This window comes from Myxine glutinosa, chromosome 12 (assembly GCF_964187855.1).
Source record: "Myxine glutinosa chromosome 12, kmMyxGlut1.1, whole genome shotgun sequence".
NCBI classification, from domain to species: domain Eukaryota; kingdom Metazoa; phylum Chordata; class Myxini; order Myxiniformes; family Myxinidae; genus Myxine; species Myxine glutinosa.
Window position 1 is genome coordinate 484297 of NC_136272.1, and position 21178 is coordinate 505474.

Below are 21178 nucleotides of genomic sequence, written 5' to 3' on the forward strand. Positions count from 1 at the left end.
CAAGATAACCACGTGACCGGAACCGGAAGCCACAACCGGAAAATTCAAAAAAATAAATTTTTTGAGCTCGTACATCGGATCTCGGCTCGTATCCCAAAGCAACAAACCGCCCGAGCGACGGCTCGTATCCCGAAAAACTCGTACGTTGGGGCACTCGTAAGCCGAGGTACCACTGTATATATATATATATATATATATATATATATATATATATTGTTACAGACGCGGTTTTAGATGTTATATTGACCGAGCGGTGGTGTATTTAACCGCGTCCGAACAGTTACTCCCCGATTAGAACCCGATTCCACCCGACGTTGACCAGATCGCCCCACAGATATTCAATCGGGAAACCTCTAAAGCGACCGAAAGAGAATGAAAAAGAAGAAGAAGAATAATACGGAGGAAGAACAGATTTATTATACACACACAAGCAATGGATGGAAGAAGCAGTAACACAGCGAATTGTTAACTTACACTATTCATTTTTACTTAACCCCAAGACAACGAGCAGGACAGGACGTTCACACTTACACAGGGGATATTGCAGGCAGGTAGGGCTTGAGGTGGATTGCTTGAGAGGGAGGCAAAGTCGGGAGGCAGCAGCTCTCAAATTCCTCGCGGTTTTGGCGGGAAAACCCTCCGTCGCGTATCCGCTGCGGTAGACGTCACGCGCTGGTTCGGCACACCTGCTCCTCTTCTTGTGGTGGAGCCGTCTCCCTCCTTTCAGCGCGTCTCTCCAAAGCTGGTTTCCTTGCCGAGTACCTCTCCTCTTTGGCTTGGAGCGTTTCGCATCTCACCGCTCCTCTTGGTGCCACCTCTTTGCTCATCTCCCAGGTCATCTCTAAAAGCAGTCCCTTACAGTCGCTTTTATCACCTCGGGCGAAATCAAGCCGCCGGCTCCGAGGGCACGCCTACCGGGTCGCTCACCGCGGTGCTGATTGGCTGTTAGGGCTGGTTCACTCCTTCCCTCTTATGACGAGGTGGAGACACGCCTTTCTTCTCCGACTCAAAGCACACGGGCAATGGCGGCCTGCGGGATTGAAAACAAGTCCCCTTTTGAAAGGAACTTTGGAGAGCGGAGATGTTTGGGGAAATTGGAAGGGCCTACGCTTATTTTGTTTGATACAATGCAAAGTCAATCTAGTGGGAAACACATATTTAGCCTACATGGAATAAGGAAATACACTATTTAAAAGATATATCGTGACCTGTGTGTAAGTTTCATGGAATTAACTAGGACGGCTGCGACCATTATTTACATTAACAGGGTGTTACCATACTTTTGTAACGTTCACATTGTAACGTTTTCACATTCGTTACACTTCCTCCAAAATTGTTACACTTCTCAAAAACCGTTACACACTTCTCAAAATCGTTACAATATATATATATATATATATATATATATATATATATATATATATATGTATGTATGTATGTATGTATGTATGTATGTATGTATGTATGTATGTATGTATGTATGTATATATGTATATATATATATATATATATATATATATATATATATATATATATATATATATATATATATATATATATATATATAGATATATAGATATATAGATATATATATATATATAAAACACAGTTTGTGTGTGTGTGTGTAATGTTACCGATAGACTCCAAAACGGAGAGGCTCACGTGCTTGATATTTGGCATAGACATGGCCATTAAGCCTGGGACGAACATGGCCGAGACCATATTTGACGAGATCCATATTTTTTATTCATATTTACCTCAGCGCATTTCAGCGAAGTGCCCGCTAATCTCAGCCGTTGCCAGAGCAGCTCGCTGATTTGCTCAGAGCGATCACGTGATGTTCCATCCCCGCTGCCAGACTGATTCGCTCAGAGCGATCACGTGATGTTCCATCCCGTCACACGTCACACGTTTGCACGTAATTCAGAGCGAAAAGCGATTGCGTTTTTTCACCTTTTATGCGATTAAAGGAAGTAAAATTTGCACATTAATGCCCTTGAGTGTCGATCATCCTACGTGTAAGAAGAGCAAGTTGTGCTTCAGTGTAGCTCGGTGATTGAGTGGATCAAGGCTCAATGTCGCTCAAGCTTTTGGGTCTCACTATCTGCCATGATCTTTCTTGGGAAAACCACATTTCCAAGCTGGCCTCCAAAGCCAGTTGCCGACTGGGCATCCTCCGTCGTGCGAAGTCCTTCCTTGGCACACATGAGCTCCTCACCACATACAAGGCTTTCATCCGCAGCTCAATGGAATAATGTTCTCCCCCTCTGGGCTGGTGCTCCTGCCTCACACATAGCTCGGCTTCATGCTGTTGAGGCCAAAGCTTTCAGAATCATTGGAATCTCCCGAGATGACGCTAACTCCGAGGGCCTTTCACTCACTCACCGCAGGCAGGTTGGTGGTCTTTCTGTCTTCTACCGACTCCTCTCCGGCCTTGCTCCCCCAGCTCTCTCTGTGCTCTGTCGCCCAAATATTCCTACAGGTCGCACAAGATCTGCCTGCAACCCTCTTATGGTTAAACTGCCAAAATCTAGGCTCTCTATTCACCTTCACTCTTTCATTCCCCTTTTCTCCCGCCTCTGGAACAAACTCCCCCACTCCCTTCAATCCCACTCCTCCCTCCAGGTCTTTAAAACAGCTGTTCACCACCATCTCTTATCTTCCCCCATCCAAAACCTTGATATTTTCTACCCCCGGTAATTCACCCCAGAATCCTTGCAGTGTTCATATGTTTTATACCTCTCCCACCTCCCCACGTCCCTGCTCTCAAATGTTGTGTTTGTCCTTCCCCCTCTCTCCCCATCTTGTCTGCCGCTCCCCTTGTTTTTTGTGTTTTGTGTGTCGGTTTGACTTTTTGTGTGATTAAGGGTGTCGTACTGGTGAACTTTCCAATATGCCTCTTTTTTAAAAAACTATGTTTTTACGGTTTAGATTCATACGTATTGTATAAACTCATTCAGTATTTCCTTTAAAATATCTAATGTTATCTTTACACGCAATTTACAAGAAATATAATATTTTGCATGAAATTTGTTATAACTTTAATTTGCATCATTCTTTTGGGCTGAAATTTGGACAGGATATTCAGAATATCACTTCCTTTAAAATGATGAAGGCTTTTGTTTATAGGAGTAGCCATTGTGGATTTATTGAAGGACAACCAAGTTTTATCTGGTAATTGGCATAATTAGCTAATTAGTGAACATTTGACATAATTTCACAAAATCCTCATCAGGTAGTAGAGTAACACATGTATAATACATGTACCAAGTTTTGTGTGAAAAGAATGATAGGTGACATAGAAGATAGAAGTAGAAATGTGTTCTTTGTTTTTCCTTGTTTTTTATTGACGGTCTAATTTATGCAAATTATATGCATGTAATATGACAAAGAAGCGTTGAAACTGGTCTGAGTTAAAGCCAAGATTATATCTTTCAAGAAAAACTGAAAATTAGATATTAACTTGACTTTGTTTTTGTGTAAAGGCCTCTCAAAGGTACCTATGTAGTTTTCTCAATTTTTCACCAGTACTACACCCTTAATGTTAGCTCTTTCACGAGCCTCGATCTTGTATACAAAAAAAAAAAAAAAAAAAAAAATCGTGTTTTGTGTCGATTTTGTGCGATATGAATGAAATGTCTTTGAAACAGCTGTGAAACGTCTTCCACAACCCTTCCGTAACCGATTGGAGCAGTTTATTGCCGCACAAAATGGCATTTTAACAGTTGTCTGGCTTTTAAAATCTGGGACACGTTCAAAACAAACGAGATCCGCGAAGCGAGTTGGTCGAGTCGTGCTGACCAAGATGGCGACACGGTGGCTTCAGTTTTCACGGAGTATGAGCGTTCTATATACTTTCAATTCAGTGTGCTCGACTGGCTCACGTACTTGATTTGTGGCATAGACATGACCATTGGGCCTTCACGGTGTAATTTGTGCAAGGCTTTTGTCCGAGTGAGCTTGAGTCGAGAGGGCGAATGTACGGGTTGGGAATGTACGGGTCTCCCTTCCCCCGCCCGGCAACGCCGGTACTGGAGGGCGTGGGTCACAGGATCGGTGAGTCTCCAAAATCCGCTTCGTGCTGTTGCGAAGATGCAGGACGATGTCGCGATTGTTGTGCTGCTCTCCGACCATGAGAACTGCAACGTCATTGTTGACTGGCCCTCCCCTTCCCTCCTCCCCCCTCCCTTTTTCCCCTCCCCCTCCCTTTTCCCCCTCCCCCTCCCACTTCCCCCTCCCTCCCTCTCCCCTCCCCTCCCCCATCTTATTTAAATTTAAACCTGTCTTATTTAAACCTCAGACATTTAGTTTGGTTTGCTCTTTGTTGTTGAAGTGTGCGGCGTCACCATGCCTAGATCAAAAGAGCTCTCTGCGGCCTTCAGAAAGAAGGTTATCGATGCCTACGAGTCTGGGAAGGGATTTTAAAATCTCCAAACAATTTGAAATCGATCATTCGACTGTCCGGAAGATCACCTACAAGTGGAGAAGACTCCAAACAACTGCCGACTTGTTCAGGCCAGGCCGCCTCAGCAAGTTCAGCCCGAGAGCAGACTGCAAGATGCTGAAAGAAGTCTCTGAGAACCCCAGAATGTCATCACGGGACCTACAGGTAGCTCTTGCCAATGTTGATGTCAAAGTGTACAAGTCTACCATTAGAAGAGGCTGCACAAATTAGATCTACATGGGAGGTGTGCCAGGAGGAAACCTTTGCTGTCCAGAAAGAGCTACCTCCGAGGGCCTTTCACTTACTCACCGCAGGCAGGTTGGTGGTCTTTGTCTTCTACCGACTCCTCTCCGGCCTTGCTCCTCCAGCTCTCTCTCGGCTCTGTCCCCCAAATATTCCTACAGGTCGCACAAGATCTGCCTGCAACCCTCTTATGGTTAAACTGCCAAAATCAAGACTCGCTGCTAACCTTCACTCTTTCATTCCTCTTTACTCCCGCCTGTGGAACAAACTCCCTCACTCTCTTCAATCCCACTCCTCCCTCCAGGTCTTTAAAACAGCTGTTCACCACCATCTCTTATCTTCCCCCATCCAAAACCTTGATCTTTTCTACCCCCGCTAATTTCACCCCAAATCCACTTTTTTGAAATACCAACTTCTTTCCTGGAAGTCCTTGGTGTCCTTATGTTTATACTTCTCCCACCCCCCACCCCCTTCCCACGCCACCTCCCCCCAAGCCCTCTCCCTCCCACACATACCCAATGTCCCTGCTCTCAAATGTTGTGTTTATGTGCTTCCCCTTCTTTCCCCATCTTGTCTACCGCTCCCCTTTTTATATACTTTGTTTGTTTGTTTGATTTCTTTGTGTGATAAATGTTAGCTCTTTCACGAGCCTCGATTATGTATACAAAAAAAATACCAAAAAAAAAACATCAGGGCAAGACTAAAGTTTGCCAATGAACACCTTGGCAAAGACGAGCACTTCTGGAACAATGTGCTCTGGATAGAAGAGTCAAAGGTGGAGCTATTTGGCCACAGTACCAGAAGACATGTTTGGCGAAAACCAAAGACAGCATTTGACCGCAATAACCTGATACCAACTGTAAAGCATGGTGGTGGAAATATTATGGTTTGGGGCAGCTTTGCTGCATCAGGGCCTGGGCAGCTTACCATCATAGAATCCACGATGAATTCTTCATTGTACCAGAGGGTGCTCGAGGATAATGTGAGGCTATCTGTCGGAAAGTTGAAGCTCAACTGAAGGTGGCCCTTGCAAAATGACAATGACGCTAAACATACCAGTAAATCCACCAAGGAATGGCTGAAAAGAAAGAAATGGAGGGTTCTGGAATGGCCAAGTCAAAGCCGAGATCTAAATCCCATCGAGATGTTGTGGGGGGATTTGAAACAAGCTGTGCATGCAAGAAACCCCTCAAACATCGCACAGCTGAAAGAATTCTGCATGGAGGAGTGGGCAAAAATTTCTCCCAGTTAATGTCAGAGACTGGTAGACAGTTATAAGAAACGCCTACTTGAGGTTGTTTGTGCCAAAGGGGACAATGCCACCTATTAGAGCCGAGGGTGTACTTACTTTTTCCACATGCGAAATTTGCATGTATGTTTATTTAAATTAGACAATGGACTACAAAATGTAAATGTTTCATGATATTTGTTACATTATATCACCTTTGTCTATCAATATTGTTGAAATGAAGATCAAATAGCTGTATGTTGAAATATGTTGAAAAAGTCAAAACTTTACATGGGGTGTACTTACTTTTTCACGTGACTGTGTGTGTGTGTGTATGTGTATATATATATATATATATATATATATATATACATATATATATATATATATATATATATATATATATATATATATATATATATATATATATATATATTAGTCATCAAATGTAGTCTCATGAAAAAAATTCTAGTGATTTGACACTGCTTTATAATATCAAGCATTTAACATGATCATAATAACAGGATATTTTAGCGCTGTGTAAATTATAACACCACTTGCAACATCACATGGTACAAAGGTGTTGAGTTCTCTTGTCGGTACAAAATGTCGCAGTGTGTGTTGGATTTTAACATAACTTCAGTTTTTCATACATCTAATGAGAGTTCTAAAACGGTAAGGGAAAGGGCAGTCTGCATATACAGTCGTGGCCAAAAATATTGGCACCCTTGCACTTTTTTCAAATAATTCACCATTTCTTCCAGAAAATTGTTGAAATAAAAAAATATTTTGGTATCCACAAATGTATTTATTTGGTTTGCAGTGGAACAAAACAAAAAAAGCTGAAAAAATTACTCAATCTCAGCTTATTCCACACAGAAATCCTAAAATGGCTCAGACAATATTATTGGCACCTTTTGGAAGTTGTTAGAAATAATTAGATTTCAAGCAGGTGATTCTGCTTTACTTTAGAATTTAACTCACCTATGGTGAGTTGCAGGTGCCTGCAATATAAAAATCACTCATTCAACTAGTTTGAATAGAGAAAAGGAGCCATTCTGCTGTTTTGTATCACTGGGTGTACCAGTACCACAATGAGCATGGAGAAAAGAAAGAAAAGCAGAGAATTGTCTGTGGAGGTCAGACACAAGATTGTGGATAAGCATGGACAACCTCAAGGCTACAAGTCCATCTCCAGAGACCTTGATATTCCTGTGTCCAACGTACGCAATGTTATCAGGAAATTTAAGGCCCATGGCACTGTAGCGAACCTCCCTGGACGTGGCTGCAAGGGAAAAGTTGATCGAATATTGCAGCGAAGGATTGTTTGAATGGTGGAGAAAGTACCTCGATCACCTGCCAAACAGATTCAAGCTGACCTTCAGACAAAAGGTACGACAGTTTCAAGTCGCACCATCCGTCGCCAACTCAATGAAAGGGGGCTCCATGGTCAGAGACCCAGTAGGACCCCACTGCTGAGAATGGCTGGAGTTTGCACACCTGAACAAGCCAAAATCCTTCTGGGAGAATGTCCTGTGGACAGAAGAGACCAAATTAAAGCTTTTTGGTACAGCACATCATCTCTATGTTTACAGAAAGCAAAATGAAGCCTTCAAAGAAAAGAACACCTTCCCTACAGTCAAACATGGAGGAGGTTCAGTGATGTTTTGGGTTTCTGTGCTGCCTCTGGCACTGGGTACCTTGAATGTGTGCAAGGCTTCATGAAATCAGGAGATTACCAAGACATTTTGGAGCGCAATGTTCAACCCAGTGTCAGAAAGCTGGGTCTCCGTCGAAGGTCATGGGTCTTGCAGCAGGACAGTCACCCCAAACACACTTTAAAAAGCACTCAGGAATTGGTTCAAGACAAAACGCTGGACTGTTCTGAAGTGTCCAGCAATGAGTCCAGATCTAAATCCCATTGAACACCTGTGGGGAGATCTGAAAACAGCAGTTGGGAGAAGACACCCTTCAAACCTTGGAGAACTGGATCAGTTTGCACAAGTATAGTGGGTCAAACTGCCAGTAGAGAGGTGTAGGAAGCTCATTCATGGCTATAAGAAGCGTTTGACTGCAGTTATTTTGTCCAACGTCTGTGCTACGAAATATTAAATCAAGGGGGTCAATAAATTTTATCAATGCCATTTCTTTGTATTTTATGATTTAAAAGGATATATTAAGTTCTGAATCAAAAACAAAGGTTCTGCAATATTAACAGTGAAATAAATAATTGTGGAGACCAAATACTTTTGTCAATTTCAACTTCTTTTTCGAGAAAATTGTACGTTATTTGAAAAAAGTGCAGGAGTGCCAAATATTTTTGGCATGACTGTGCAACTACTTCATTGACTGTTCTGGCAACACTGTTTAAATGTCTCCATGACAATATTTAATGTGGCAAATAAACAAATAATAATACATGGTTAAGTTTTGTTTTCTCAATTATGAAGTCTGGGAGGTTGGTGGTACCATGGATCCCATCAGTCATTCCAAATAATTTAAGATGGTAGGTGCTGCTTCTTTGCTTGATGCTCAGCATTTAAAAGGCCAGAGCAAGTCCAAAACACAGGGAAGGCAATGGCAAACGACGCAGTAAAACCATGGTCAAGAAACTGCTTCGACTCTGACGATCTGAAAAGAGAATTTCACACAGGTTTTTTTTTTTTTCAAAGAAACATTCACTTTTTTAACATACAAAAGTCGAGGCTCGTGAAAGAGCTAACACTTCAAACACATAAAAACATGAACAGACACACACACATACAGCAGATAATAAAGGGAGCGGGAGACAAGATGGAGAGAGAGAGGAATGTATCAACATCAGTAGATCACCGACATCAGTAGATCCATAACTTCGGTCATTAATCCACATCTATAGATTAACTACATCAGTATATCCATAACCTCGGTCATTGATCCTCATCAATAGATCACCGACATCAGCAGATCCATAACCTCAACCATGGATCCACATCAGTTGATTACCTACATCAGTAGATCCATAAACTCGACCATGGATCCACATCAATAGATCCACAACCTCGAACGTGGACCCACATCAGTAGATCCATAACCATGAACCCATATCAGTAGATTACCTGCATCGGTAGATCCATAACCTTGACCATGGATCCACATCAGTAGATTACGTACATCAGTAGATCCATAACCTCAACAATTAATCCACATAAATAGATCCATAACTTCGACCATGGATCCACATCGATAGATCCATAACTTTGATCAAGGATCCACATCAGTAGATACATAACCTCGATCATTGATCCACATCAATAGATTACCTACAGCAGTAGATCCATAACTTCGATCATGGATCCACATCAGTAGATCCATAACTTCGGTCATTGATCCACATCAATAGATTACCTGCATAAGTAGTTCCATAATCTCGACCATGGATCCACATTAACAGATTGCCTACACCAGTAGATCCATCACCTCGGTCATCGATCCACATAAACAGATTACCTACATCAGTAGATCCGTAACCTCGACTATGGATCCACATCAATAGATTACCTGCATCAGTCGATCCATAACTTCGACCATGGATCCACATTAGCAGATCGAAACCTCGACCATGGATCTACATCAGTAAATCACCGACATCAGCAGATCCACAACCTCGGTCATGGATCCACATCAGTAGTTTACCTACATCAGAAGATCCATAACCTCGACCATGTATCCACATCAATTGATTACCTACATCAGTAGACAACCTTGTTTCCATCCAGGCAGTCAGTCAAACCACCAATGGAGAAAAAAAACAAAACAAAAAAAAAACAGACGCGCGCACACACACACGCACACACACACGCACACACACACACACACACACACACACACACACACACACACACACACACACACACACACACACACACACACACACACACACACACACACACACACACCATTGTGGCCGAGTCCGTGTGTGTCTTATTGCTTCGCGCCTCTGCTTCCGACTGTGCTCCCTCAGCGTTACCACAAGCTCCTGCCACTCGCCATCCACTCTTTGTGGCGTTGCCTTGCGGCAGAATAAATCAGGGCCCTCTGTTGGACAGATTTTCACAAGGAAAGTGTTTAGCGTTAGAAACATATCAGCGGAACAAAATAAGTCAAAAATGCAGGTGAGCTCTTTGGCACTTGCCATATACAACGTTTGTACATTCATATCGGTGGTGTTCCCAATGCAAATATACGGCATCACAAAAAAAAAAAAAAGGATTCTCAGCAGCTTCGCACCTTGAAGTCTGGGATCGTTTGCAAAGAAGAAGAACGGAGGTTTGGTCACCATTCCAGTTTGCCTTTGGAAGAAAGTTACAGTGAGAAATTAAATTTTAAAAACATCACCTTGATGAACAGTCATAAAAGGTAAATCATTGCATTCAAATTTTAAAATTCCCAAGTCGATCAACACTTTACACCTCGTACAAGGACGTCGTGAATTATTCAAAAATATTTTGGAAGCTACTTCATGTTCAAATGTTAATAAATTGGTTGCGCATTTAGTAATGCCTCTCGTGTTACAAGTCCAAACATTTTATCAACATCAACTAAACAATCAAAATCAACCCTGGATCGTTCCAGTCGTCATCCTTTGCAACAAACTTCCAACAATGCCAAACAAATATCACTATGGAAACATGATAAACAAAATCAATCGATAATTAATCTCTTCATTCATTCATTCGGAAAACAAAACACCCAAGCTTTTTTTTTTGACTTACCAATCAATGTGTCGGGATCGTAAACTAAAGCCCCTCTTTCTGGGGAACTAATTGCGATGCCTGTTCCTGGTGGTTCTACCCCCCCCCCCCCCTCCCAACGCAAGACGGGGCCCAAATCTACCCCGCACTTCCCTGCTCATTGGTCGGAGCAGCGCGGTCACACGATCAGAGCACCAATCGGTCCACATGAAAGGGCCCACTCCCTCTCATCTTCCACACATCACTCATCTTCCACACAATCACTCAAATCACCACACATCACTCATCTTCCACACAATCACCGAAATCACCACACTTCACTCATCTTCCACACAATCACTCAAATCACCACACATCACTCATCTTCCACACAATCACCGAAATCACCACACATCACTCATCTTCCACATAATCACCCAAATCACCACACATCACTCATCTTCCACATAATCACCGAAATCACCACACTTCACTCATCTTCCACACATCATCCAAATCACCACACATCACTCATCTTCCACACAATCACTCAAATCACCACACATCACTCATCTTCCACACAATCACCGAAATCACCACACATCACTCATCTTCCACATAATCACCCAAATCACCACACATCACTCATCTTCCACACAATCACTCAAATCACCACACATCACTCATCTTCCACACAATCACCGAAATCACCACACATCACTCATCTTCCACATAATCACCGAAATCACCACACTTCACTCATCTTCCACACAATCACTCAAATCACCACACATCACTCATCTTCCACACAATCACCGAAATCACCACACTTCACTCATCTTCCACACAATCACTCAAATCACCACACATCACTCATCTTCCACACAATCACTCAAATCACCACACATCACTCATCTTCCACACAATCACTCAAATCACCACACATCACTCATCTTCCACACAATCACCGAAATCACCACACTTCACTCATCTTCCACACAATCACTCAAATCACCACACATCACTCATCTTCCACACAATCACCGAAATCACCACACATCACTCATCTTCCACATAATCACCCAAATCACCACACATCACTCATCTTCCACATAATCACCGAAATCACCACACTTCACTCATCTTCCACACATCATCCAAATCACCACACATCACTCATCTTCCACACAATCACTCAAATCACCACACATCACTCATCTTCCACACAATCACCGAAATCACCACACATCACTCATCTTCCACATAATCACTCATCATCCACACAATCACTCAAATCACCACACATCACTCATCTTCCACATAATCACTCATCATCCACACAATCACTCAAATCACCACACATCACTCATCTTCCACACATCACCCAAATCACCACACATCACTCATCTTCCACACAATCACTCAAATCACCACACATTATTTTTTTTTTTTTTTTTTTTTTTTTTTTTTTGTATACTGAATCGAGGCTCGTGAAAGAGCTAACATTTATTTCACAAACAAATCAACCAGACAAAGAAAATATATCAAAAGAGGGAGCGGAAGACAAGATGGGGAGAGATGGGGAAGCACATAAACACAACATTTGAGAGCAGGGAGAAGTGTGGGAGGGAGAGGGCTTGGGGGGAGGAGGCGTGGGAAGGGGGGAGAGGTATAAAACACAAGGAGACCAAGGACTTCCAGGACAGAAGTTGGTATTTCAAAAAAGTAGGATTTGGGGTGAAATTAGCGGGGGTAGAAAAGATCAAGGTTTTGGATGGGGGAAGATAAGTGATGGTGGTGAACAGCTGTTTTAAAGACCTGGAGGGTGGAGTGGGATTGAAGAGAGTGAGGGAGTTTGTTCCAGAGGTGGGAGAAAAGAGGAATGAAGGAGTGAAGGTGAGCAGAGAGTCTTGATTTTGGCAGTTTAACCATAAATATGATAAACCATAAAACGTGGCTTGCTTACTCAAGGCCAGCGTTTTGTCCGGTGCATTTTTTTTTTTTTTAACATCAAATTCTACAGTATTCACAATTACCCAATCAGATGCTGCTTTCATTGTCCGATAAGAAATGTTAAGCTTCGATCACGGCAAGATTCACAGTGGTCAGGAAAAACAATAACCGATTGAGATCGTTAACACGGACCAAGCGAATTGATAAACGATCTCATTTTGACTCACGGCAGTTTGAAGCCCATGAAGGCACGGGCAGTGAAGAAGGAGATCAGAACGAAGAGGGAACCGAGAAACATGAGCAGCAAGCGGTTGAGACGAGGAACGCCGGGGGCATTCGAGCCTTCGAGGATCCCAAACCCGAGGCCCCCGATGGTGAACAGGAAGCTTGATGCAAGGCCTTCCATAATGTACTGGCCATTCACCCTGTCACTCATCTTCCACACAATCACCGAAATCACCACACATCACTCATCTTCCACATAATCACCAAAATCACCACACATCACTCATCTTCCACATAATCACCCAAATCACCACACATCAATCATCTTCCACACAATCACTCAAATCACCACACATCACTCAAATCACCACACATCACTCATCTTCCACACAATCACCCAAATCACCACACATCACTCAAATCACCACACAATCACTCATCATCCACACAATCACTCAAATCACCACACATCAATCATCTTCCACACAATCACTCAAATCGCCACACAATCACTCAAATCACCACACATCACTCATCTTCCACACAATCACTCAAATCGCCACACAATCACTCAAATCGCCACACATCAATCATCTTCCACACAATCACTCAAATCGCCACACAATCACTCAAATCGCCACACATCAATCATCTTCCACACAATCACTCAAATCACCACACATCACTCATCTTCCACACAATCACTCAAATCGCCACACAATCACTCAAATCACCACACATCACTCATCTTCCACACAATCACTCAAATCGCCACACAATCACCCAAATCACCACACAATCACCCAAATCACCACACATCACTCATCTTCCACACAATCACTCAAATCACCACACATCAATCATCTTCCACACAATCACTCAAATCACCACACATCACCCAAATCACCACACTTCACTCATCTTCCACATAATCACCCAAATCACCACACATCAATCATCTTCCACACAATCACTCAAATCACCACACATCAATCATCTTCCACACAATCACTCAAATCACCACACATCACCCAAATCACCACACTTCACTCATCTTCCACATAATCACCCAAATCGCCACACATCAATCATCTTCCACACAATCACTCAAATCACCACACATCACCCAAATCACCACACATCACTCATCTTCCACACAATCACCCAAATCACCACACAACACTCATCATCCACACAATCACCCAAATCACCACACATCACTCATCGTCCACACATCACTCATCTTCCACACAATCACTCAAATCACCACACATCACCCAAATCACCACACATCACTCATCATCCACACAATCACCCAAAATCACCACACATCACTCATCATCCACACAATCACCCAAATCACCACACATCAATCATCTTCCACACAATCACCCAAATCACCACACATCAATCATCTTCCACACAATCACTCAAATCACCACACATCACCCAAATCACCACACATCACTCATCTTCCACACAATCACCCAAATCACCACACATCACTCATCTTCCACACAATCACCCAAATCACCACACATCAATCATCTTCCACACAATCACTCAAATCACCACACATCACCCAAATCACCACACATCAATCATCTTCCACACAATCACCCAAATCACCACACATCACTCATCTTCCACACAATCACCCAAATCACCACACATCACTCATCTTCCACACAATCACCCAAATCACCACACATCAATCATCTTCCACACAATCACCCAAATCACCACACATCACTCATCTTCCACATAATCACTCAAATCACCACACATCACCCAAATCACCACACATCACTCATCTTCCACACAATCACGCAAATCACCACACATCACTCATCTTCCACACAATCACCCAAATCACCACACATCACCCAAATCACCACACATCACCCAAATCACCACACATCACTCATCTTCCACATAATCACCCAAACCACACATCACCCAAATCACCACACATCACTCATCTTCCACATAATCACTCAAATCACCACACATCACCCAAATCACCACACATCAATCATCTTCCACACAATCACCCAAATCACCACACATCACCCAAATCACCACACATCACTCATCTTCCACATAATCACCCAAACCACACATCACCCAAATCACCACACATCACTCATCTTCCACATAATCACTCAAATCACCACACATCACCGAAATCACCACACATCACTCAAATCACCACACAATCACTCATCATCCACACAATCACTCAAATCATCACACATCACTCATCATCCACACATCAATCATCTTCCACACAATCACTCATCATCCACACATCAATCATATTCCACACAATCACTCATCATCCACACATCAATCATCTTCCACACAATCACTCAAATCACCACACATCACTCATCTTCCACATAATCACCCAAACCACACATCACCCAAATCACCACACATCACCCAAATCACCACACATCACTCATCATCCACACATCACTCATCATCCACACATCAATCATCTTCCACACAATCACTCATCACCACACATCACTCATCATCCACACATCACTCCAATCACCACACATCACTCATCTTCCACACAATCACCGAAATCACCACACATCACTCAATTCACCACACAATCACTCATCATCCACACAATCACTCAAATCATCACACATCACTCATCATCCACACATCAATCATCTTCCACACAATCACTCATCATCCACACATCAATCATATTCCACACAATCACTCATCATCCACACATCAATCATCTTCCACACAATCACTCATCATCCACACAATCACTCATCATCCACACATCACTCATCATCCACACAATCACCCAAATCACCACACATCACCCAAATCACCACACATCTTCCACACAATTTTTTTTTTTTTTTTTTTTTTGTATACAAGATCGAGGCTCGTGAAAGAGCTAACATTAATCACACAAACCGACACACAAAACACAAAAAACAAGGGGAGCGGTAGACAAGATGGGGAGAGAGGGGGAAGGACACAAAAGAGAGGGGGAAGGACACAAATACAACATTTGAGAGCAGGGACATCGGGAGGACTTGGGGGGGAGGTGGGAGAGGATTAAAACATATGAACACTGCAAGGACTCTGGGGTGAATTACCGGGGGTAGAAAAGATCAAGGTTTTCGATGGGGGAAGATAAGAGATGGTGGTGAACAGCCGCCCCAAAGACCTGGAGGGAGGAGTGGGATCGAAGGGAGTGGGGGAGTTTGCTCCAGAGGCGGGAGAAAAGGGGAACGAAAGTGCGAAGGTGAGCAGAGAGCCTAGACTTTGGCAGTTTAACCAGAAGAGGGTTGCAGGCAGATCTTGTGCGACCTGAAGGAATATTGGGGGGACAGAGCACAGAGAGAGCTGGGGGAGCAAGGCTGGAGAGGAGTCTGTAGAAGACAGAAATACCCTTCCACACAATCACCCAAATCACCACACATCACCAAAATCACCACACATCACTCATCTTCCACACAATCACCCAAATCACCACACATCACTCATCATCCACACAATAACCCAAATCACCACACATCACTCATCATCCACACATCACCCAAATCACCACACATCACTCATCTTCCACACAATCACGCAAATCACCACACATCACTCATCTTCCACACAATCACCCAAATCACCACACATCACTCATCTTCCACACTATCACCGAAATCACCACACATCACTCAAATCACCACACATCACTCATCTTCCACACCACTCAAATCACCTCACATAACTCATCATCCACACAATCACTCAAATCACCATTCATCACTCATCTTCCACACAATCACCCAAATCACCACACATCTTCCACACAATCACCCAAATCACCACACATCACTCAAATCACCACACATCACTCATCTTCCACACAATCACCCAAATCACCACACATCAATGATCTTCCACATAATCACTCAAATCACCACTCCGTCTCATCTTCCACACATCAGCCAAATAACCACACATCACTCAAATCACCACACATCACTCATCATCCACACAATCACTCAAATCACCACTCCCTCTCATCTTCCACACAATCACTCAAATCACCACACATCACTCATCTTCCACACAATCACCGAAATCACCACACATCACCCAAATCACCACACATCACTCAAATCACCACACATCACTCATCTTCCACACAATCACCCAAATCACCACACAATCACCCAAATCACCACACATCACTCATCTTCCACAAAATCACCCAAATCACCACACATCAATCATCTTCCACACAATCACTCAAATCACCACTCCGTCTCATCTTCCACACATCACCCAAATAACCACACATCACTCAAATCACCACAGATCACTCATCATCCACATAATCACTCAACAGAAACAACCCAGAAACAACCCAGAAGGCAAGTTGTTGCCCAGAAACAACTTGCCTTCGTCTCCTGGAAAGCAAATCCAACGGAAGGCAATCTCATTTCCTTTCAGAAAGCCCGAAACAAGTGTGTGTCCCACCCTCAGGAGAGCCAGGAAACAATATCTCTCCGTTCTCAAGACCCAACTCTCTTATCTGTCTCCCTCTTCCAAATCCTGGTGGCGTCTGGTCAAATCCGTTTCTGGTGTTTGTTCCCCCTCCATCCCCTCCCTTACCTCAAACGGCTACACAGCTGACTCCGCACGTGAAAAAGCTGAATGCCTCAACTCTGTGTTTGCCTCTAAATCTTGTGTCCCAAACCCATCCCTCTCTGTACCCACCATACCCAGTCGTACCCTGCTGCTCCTGGACTCCGTGTCCTTTCCTCCTGACAAGGTGGAAAAGTTTCTGTCAACCCTCGACTCTGATTCTGCAACTGGACCCGACGGCATCAGCCCACGGGTCCTAAAATCCTGCTCTGCTGCTCTATCTCACCCTCTCTCTGTTCTCTTCACCCTCTCTTTTGCTCAAGGTCAACTGCCATCTGCTTGGAAATCAGCCAACATCACCGCTTTGCACAAAAAAGGTGCAAAAACAGATCCTAGCAACTACAGACCAATCAGCCTTCTCCCAATTATCAGCAAAGTCATGGAATCCATCATTGCTTCGGATATGAAATCTTTCCTCTTCTCCAATGGCTTGATCTCTGATCATCAATTTGGTTTCAGACCAGGTCACTCTACTCTGGACATGCTGCTTCTGCTGTCTCAACAATGGATGGAGGTCCTCAATGCCAAACAGGAAATTAGAGCTGTCTCCCTCGACATATCACGTGCCTTCGACACGGTCTGGCACCCCGCTCTGCTCACCAAACTCTCCTCCTTTGGTATCCATGGAAATCTCCACGCATGGCTGGCGGACTTCCTCTCTAGTCGTCGTCAACGTGTGGCCCTGAATGGGTTTCTCTCATCTCCTCTTCCTGTTCAGGCTGGAGTTCCCCAAGGCAGTGTTCTGGGCCCCGTGCTTTTTCTGGTCTTCATCAATGATCTCTCTGACTCTCTCGAAAATCCTCTCTATCTCTTTGCTGATGACTCCACTCTCTGCCGCTCCATTCCTCTTCCCTCAGATCGGCAGTCTGCTGCCTCCTCACTCTCTGAAGACCTGGACAAAATCACAGACTGGTCAAACAAGTGGAACATGTCTTTCAATCCTGACAAATCTCACACTCTTACTATGTCTCTCCGAAAAGATCGACTGGACAACCCTCCCATCGACTTTCTCAACAATCCTCTCCAAGAAGTTCTGTCGCTCAAGATTTTGGGTCTCACTATCTGCCATGATCTTTCTTGGGAAAACCACATTTCCAAGCTGGCCTCCAAAGCCAGTCGCCGACTGGGCATCCTCCGTCGTGCGAAGTCCTTCCTCGGCACACCTGAGCTCCTCACCACATACAAGGCTTTCATCCGCAGCTCAATGGAATACTGTTCTCCCCTATGGGCCGGTGCTCCTGCCTCACACCTAGCTCGGCTTCACGCTGTTGAAACCAAAGCTTTCAGAATTATTGGAATCTCTCACAATGAAGCTATCTCTGAGGGCCTTTCACTCACTCACCGCAGGCAGGTTGGTGGTCTTTCTGTCTTCTACCGACTCCTCTCCGGCCTTGCACCCCCAGCTCTCTCTGTGCTCTGTCCCCCAAATATTCCTACAGGTCGCACAAGATCTGCCAGCAACCCTCTGATGGTTAAACTGCCGAAATCTCGGCTCTCTGCTCACCTTCACTCTTTCATTCCTCTTTTCTCCCGCCTCTGGAACAAACTCCCTCACTCCCTTCAATCCCACTCCTCCCTCCAGGTCTTTAAAACAGCTGTTCACCACCATCTCTTATCTTCCCCCATCCAAAACCTTGATCTTTTCTACCCCCGCTAATTCACCCCAGATCCACCTTGTTTGAAATTCCAACTTCTTTCCTGGAAGTCCTGGCAGTGTCCATATGTTTTATACCTCTCCCACCGCCCCCTTCCCATGCCCCCCCCCCCCCCCCCAAAGCCCTCGCCCTCTCTCAGATCTCTCGATGTCTCCATGTCTCTCGGTCCCTGCTCTCAAATGTTGTGTTTGTGTCCTTCCCCCTCTCTCCCCATCTTGTCTACCGCTCCCGATGTTATATGTTTTATGTGTCGGTTTGTCTTTCTGTGTGATTAATGTTCGCTCTTTCACGAGCCTCGATCTTGTATACAAAAAAAAGAAGAAAAAAAAAAAAAAAAAAAGGTCACCACTCCCTCTCATCTTCCACACAATCACTCAAATCACCACACATCGAAATCACCACACATCACCCATCATCCACACATCACTCATCATCCACACATCAATCATCTTCCACACATCAATCATCTTCCACACAATCACTCATCATCCACACATCACTCATCATCCACACAATCACTCATCATCCACACAATCACTCATCATCCACACAATCACTCATCATCCACACATCAATCATCTTCCACACAATCATTCATCATCCACACATCACTCATCATCCACACAATCACTCATCATCCACACATCACTAATCATCCACACAATCACTCATCATCCACACATCACTCATCATCCACACAATCACTCATCATCCACACATCAATCATCTTCCACACAATCACTCATCATCCACACATTAATCATCTTCCACACAATCACTCATCATCCACACATCACTCATCATCCACACAATCACTCATCATCCACACATCACTCATCATCCACACAATCACTCAAATCACCACACATCACTCATCATCCACACAATCACCCAAATCACCACACGTCACCCAAATCACCACACATCACCCAAATCACCACACATCACCACACATCTTCCACACAATCACCCAAATCACCACACGTCACCCAAATCACCACACATCTTCCACACAATCACCCAAATCACCACACATCACCCAAATCAACACACATCTTCCACACAATCACCCAAATCACCACACATCACCCAAATCACCACACATCACTCATCTTCCACACAATCACCCAAATCACCACACATCACTCATCATCCACACAATAACCCAAATCACCACACATCACTCATCTTCCACACAATCACGCAAATCACCACACATCACTCATCTTCCACACAATCACCCAAATCACCACACATCACTCAAATCACCACACATCACTCATCTTCCACACATCACTCAAATCATCTCACATAACTCAAATCATCTCACATAACTCATCATCCACACAATCACTCATCATCCACACAATCACTCAAATCACCACACATCATTCATCTTCCACACAATCACGCAAATCACCACACATCACTCATCTTCCACACAATCACCCAAATCACCACACATCACTCATCATCCACACAATCACCCAAATCACCACACATCACTCATCTTCCACACAATCACCCAAATCACCACACATCACCCAAATCATCACACATCACTCATCTTCCACACAATCGCCGAAATCACCACACATCACCCAAATCACCACACATCACTCAAATCACCACACATCACTCATCTTCCACACAATCACCCAAATCACCACACATCAATCATCTTCCACACAATCACTCAAATCACCACACATCACTCATCTTCCACACATCACCCAAATAACCACACATCACTCAAATCACCACACATCACTCATCATCCACACAATCACTCAAATCACCACTCCCTCATCTTCCACATAATCACCCAAATCACCACACATCACTCATCTTCCACACATCACCCAAATCACCACACATCACTCGACTTCCACACAATCACCCAAATCACCACACATCACTCATCATCCACACAATCACCCAAATCACCACACATCACTCATCTTCCACATAATCACCCAAATCACCACACATCACTCATCATCCACACATCACTCATCTTCCACACATC

The 21178-nt window shown here is 43.7% G+C and overlaps 1 protein-coding gene across 1 annotated transcript in view; it reads right to left on the minus strand.

The window, feature by feature from the left end:
* Positions 1-6381: 6381 nt before the first annotated feature.
* Positions 6382-21178, minus strand: part of NOL8 (nucleolar protein 8) — a 197451-nt gene continuing 182654 nt past the window's right edge. The window contains exons 14-16 of the mRNA XM_068133382.2: positions 10185-10246; positions 9854-9992; positions 6382-8546 (exon numbers count right to left, since the gene is read on the minus strand). Coding sequence (XP_067989483.2) covers position 8546; positions 9854-9992; positions 10185-10246 — 202 coding nt within the window. The 3' untranslated portion in view covers positions 6382-8545. The remainder of the gene's footprint in view (positions 8547-9853; positions 9993-10184; positions 10247-21178) is intronic.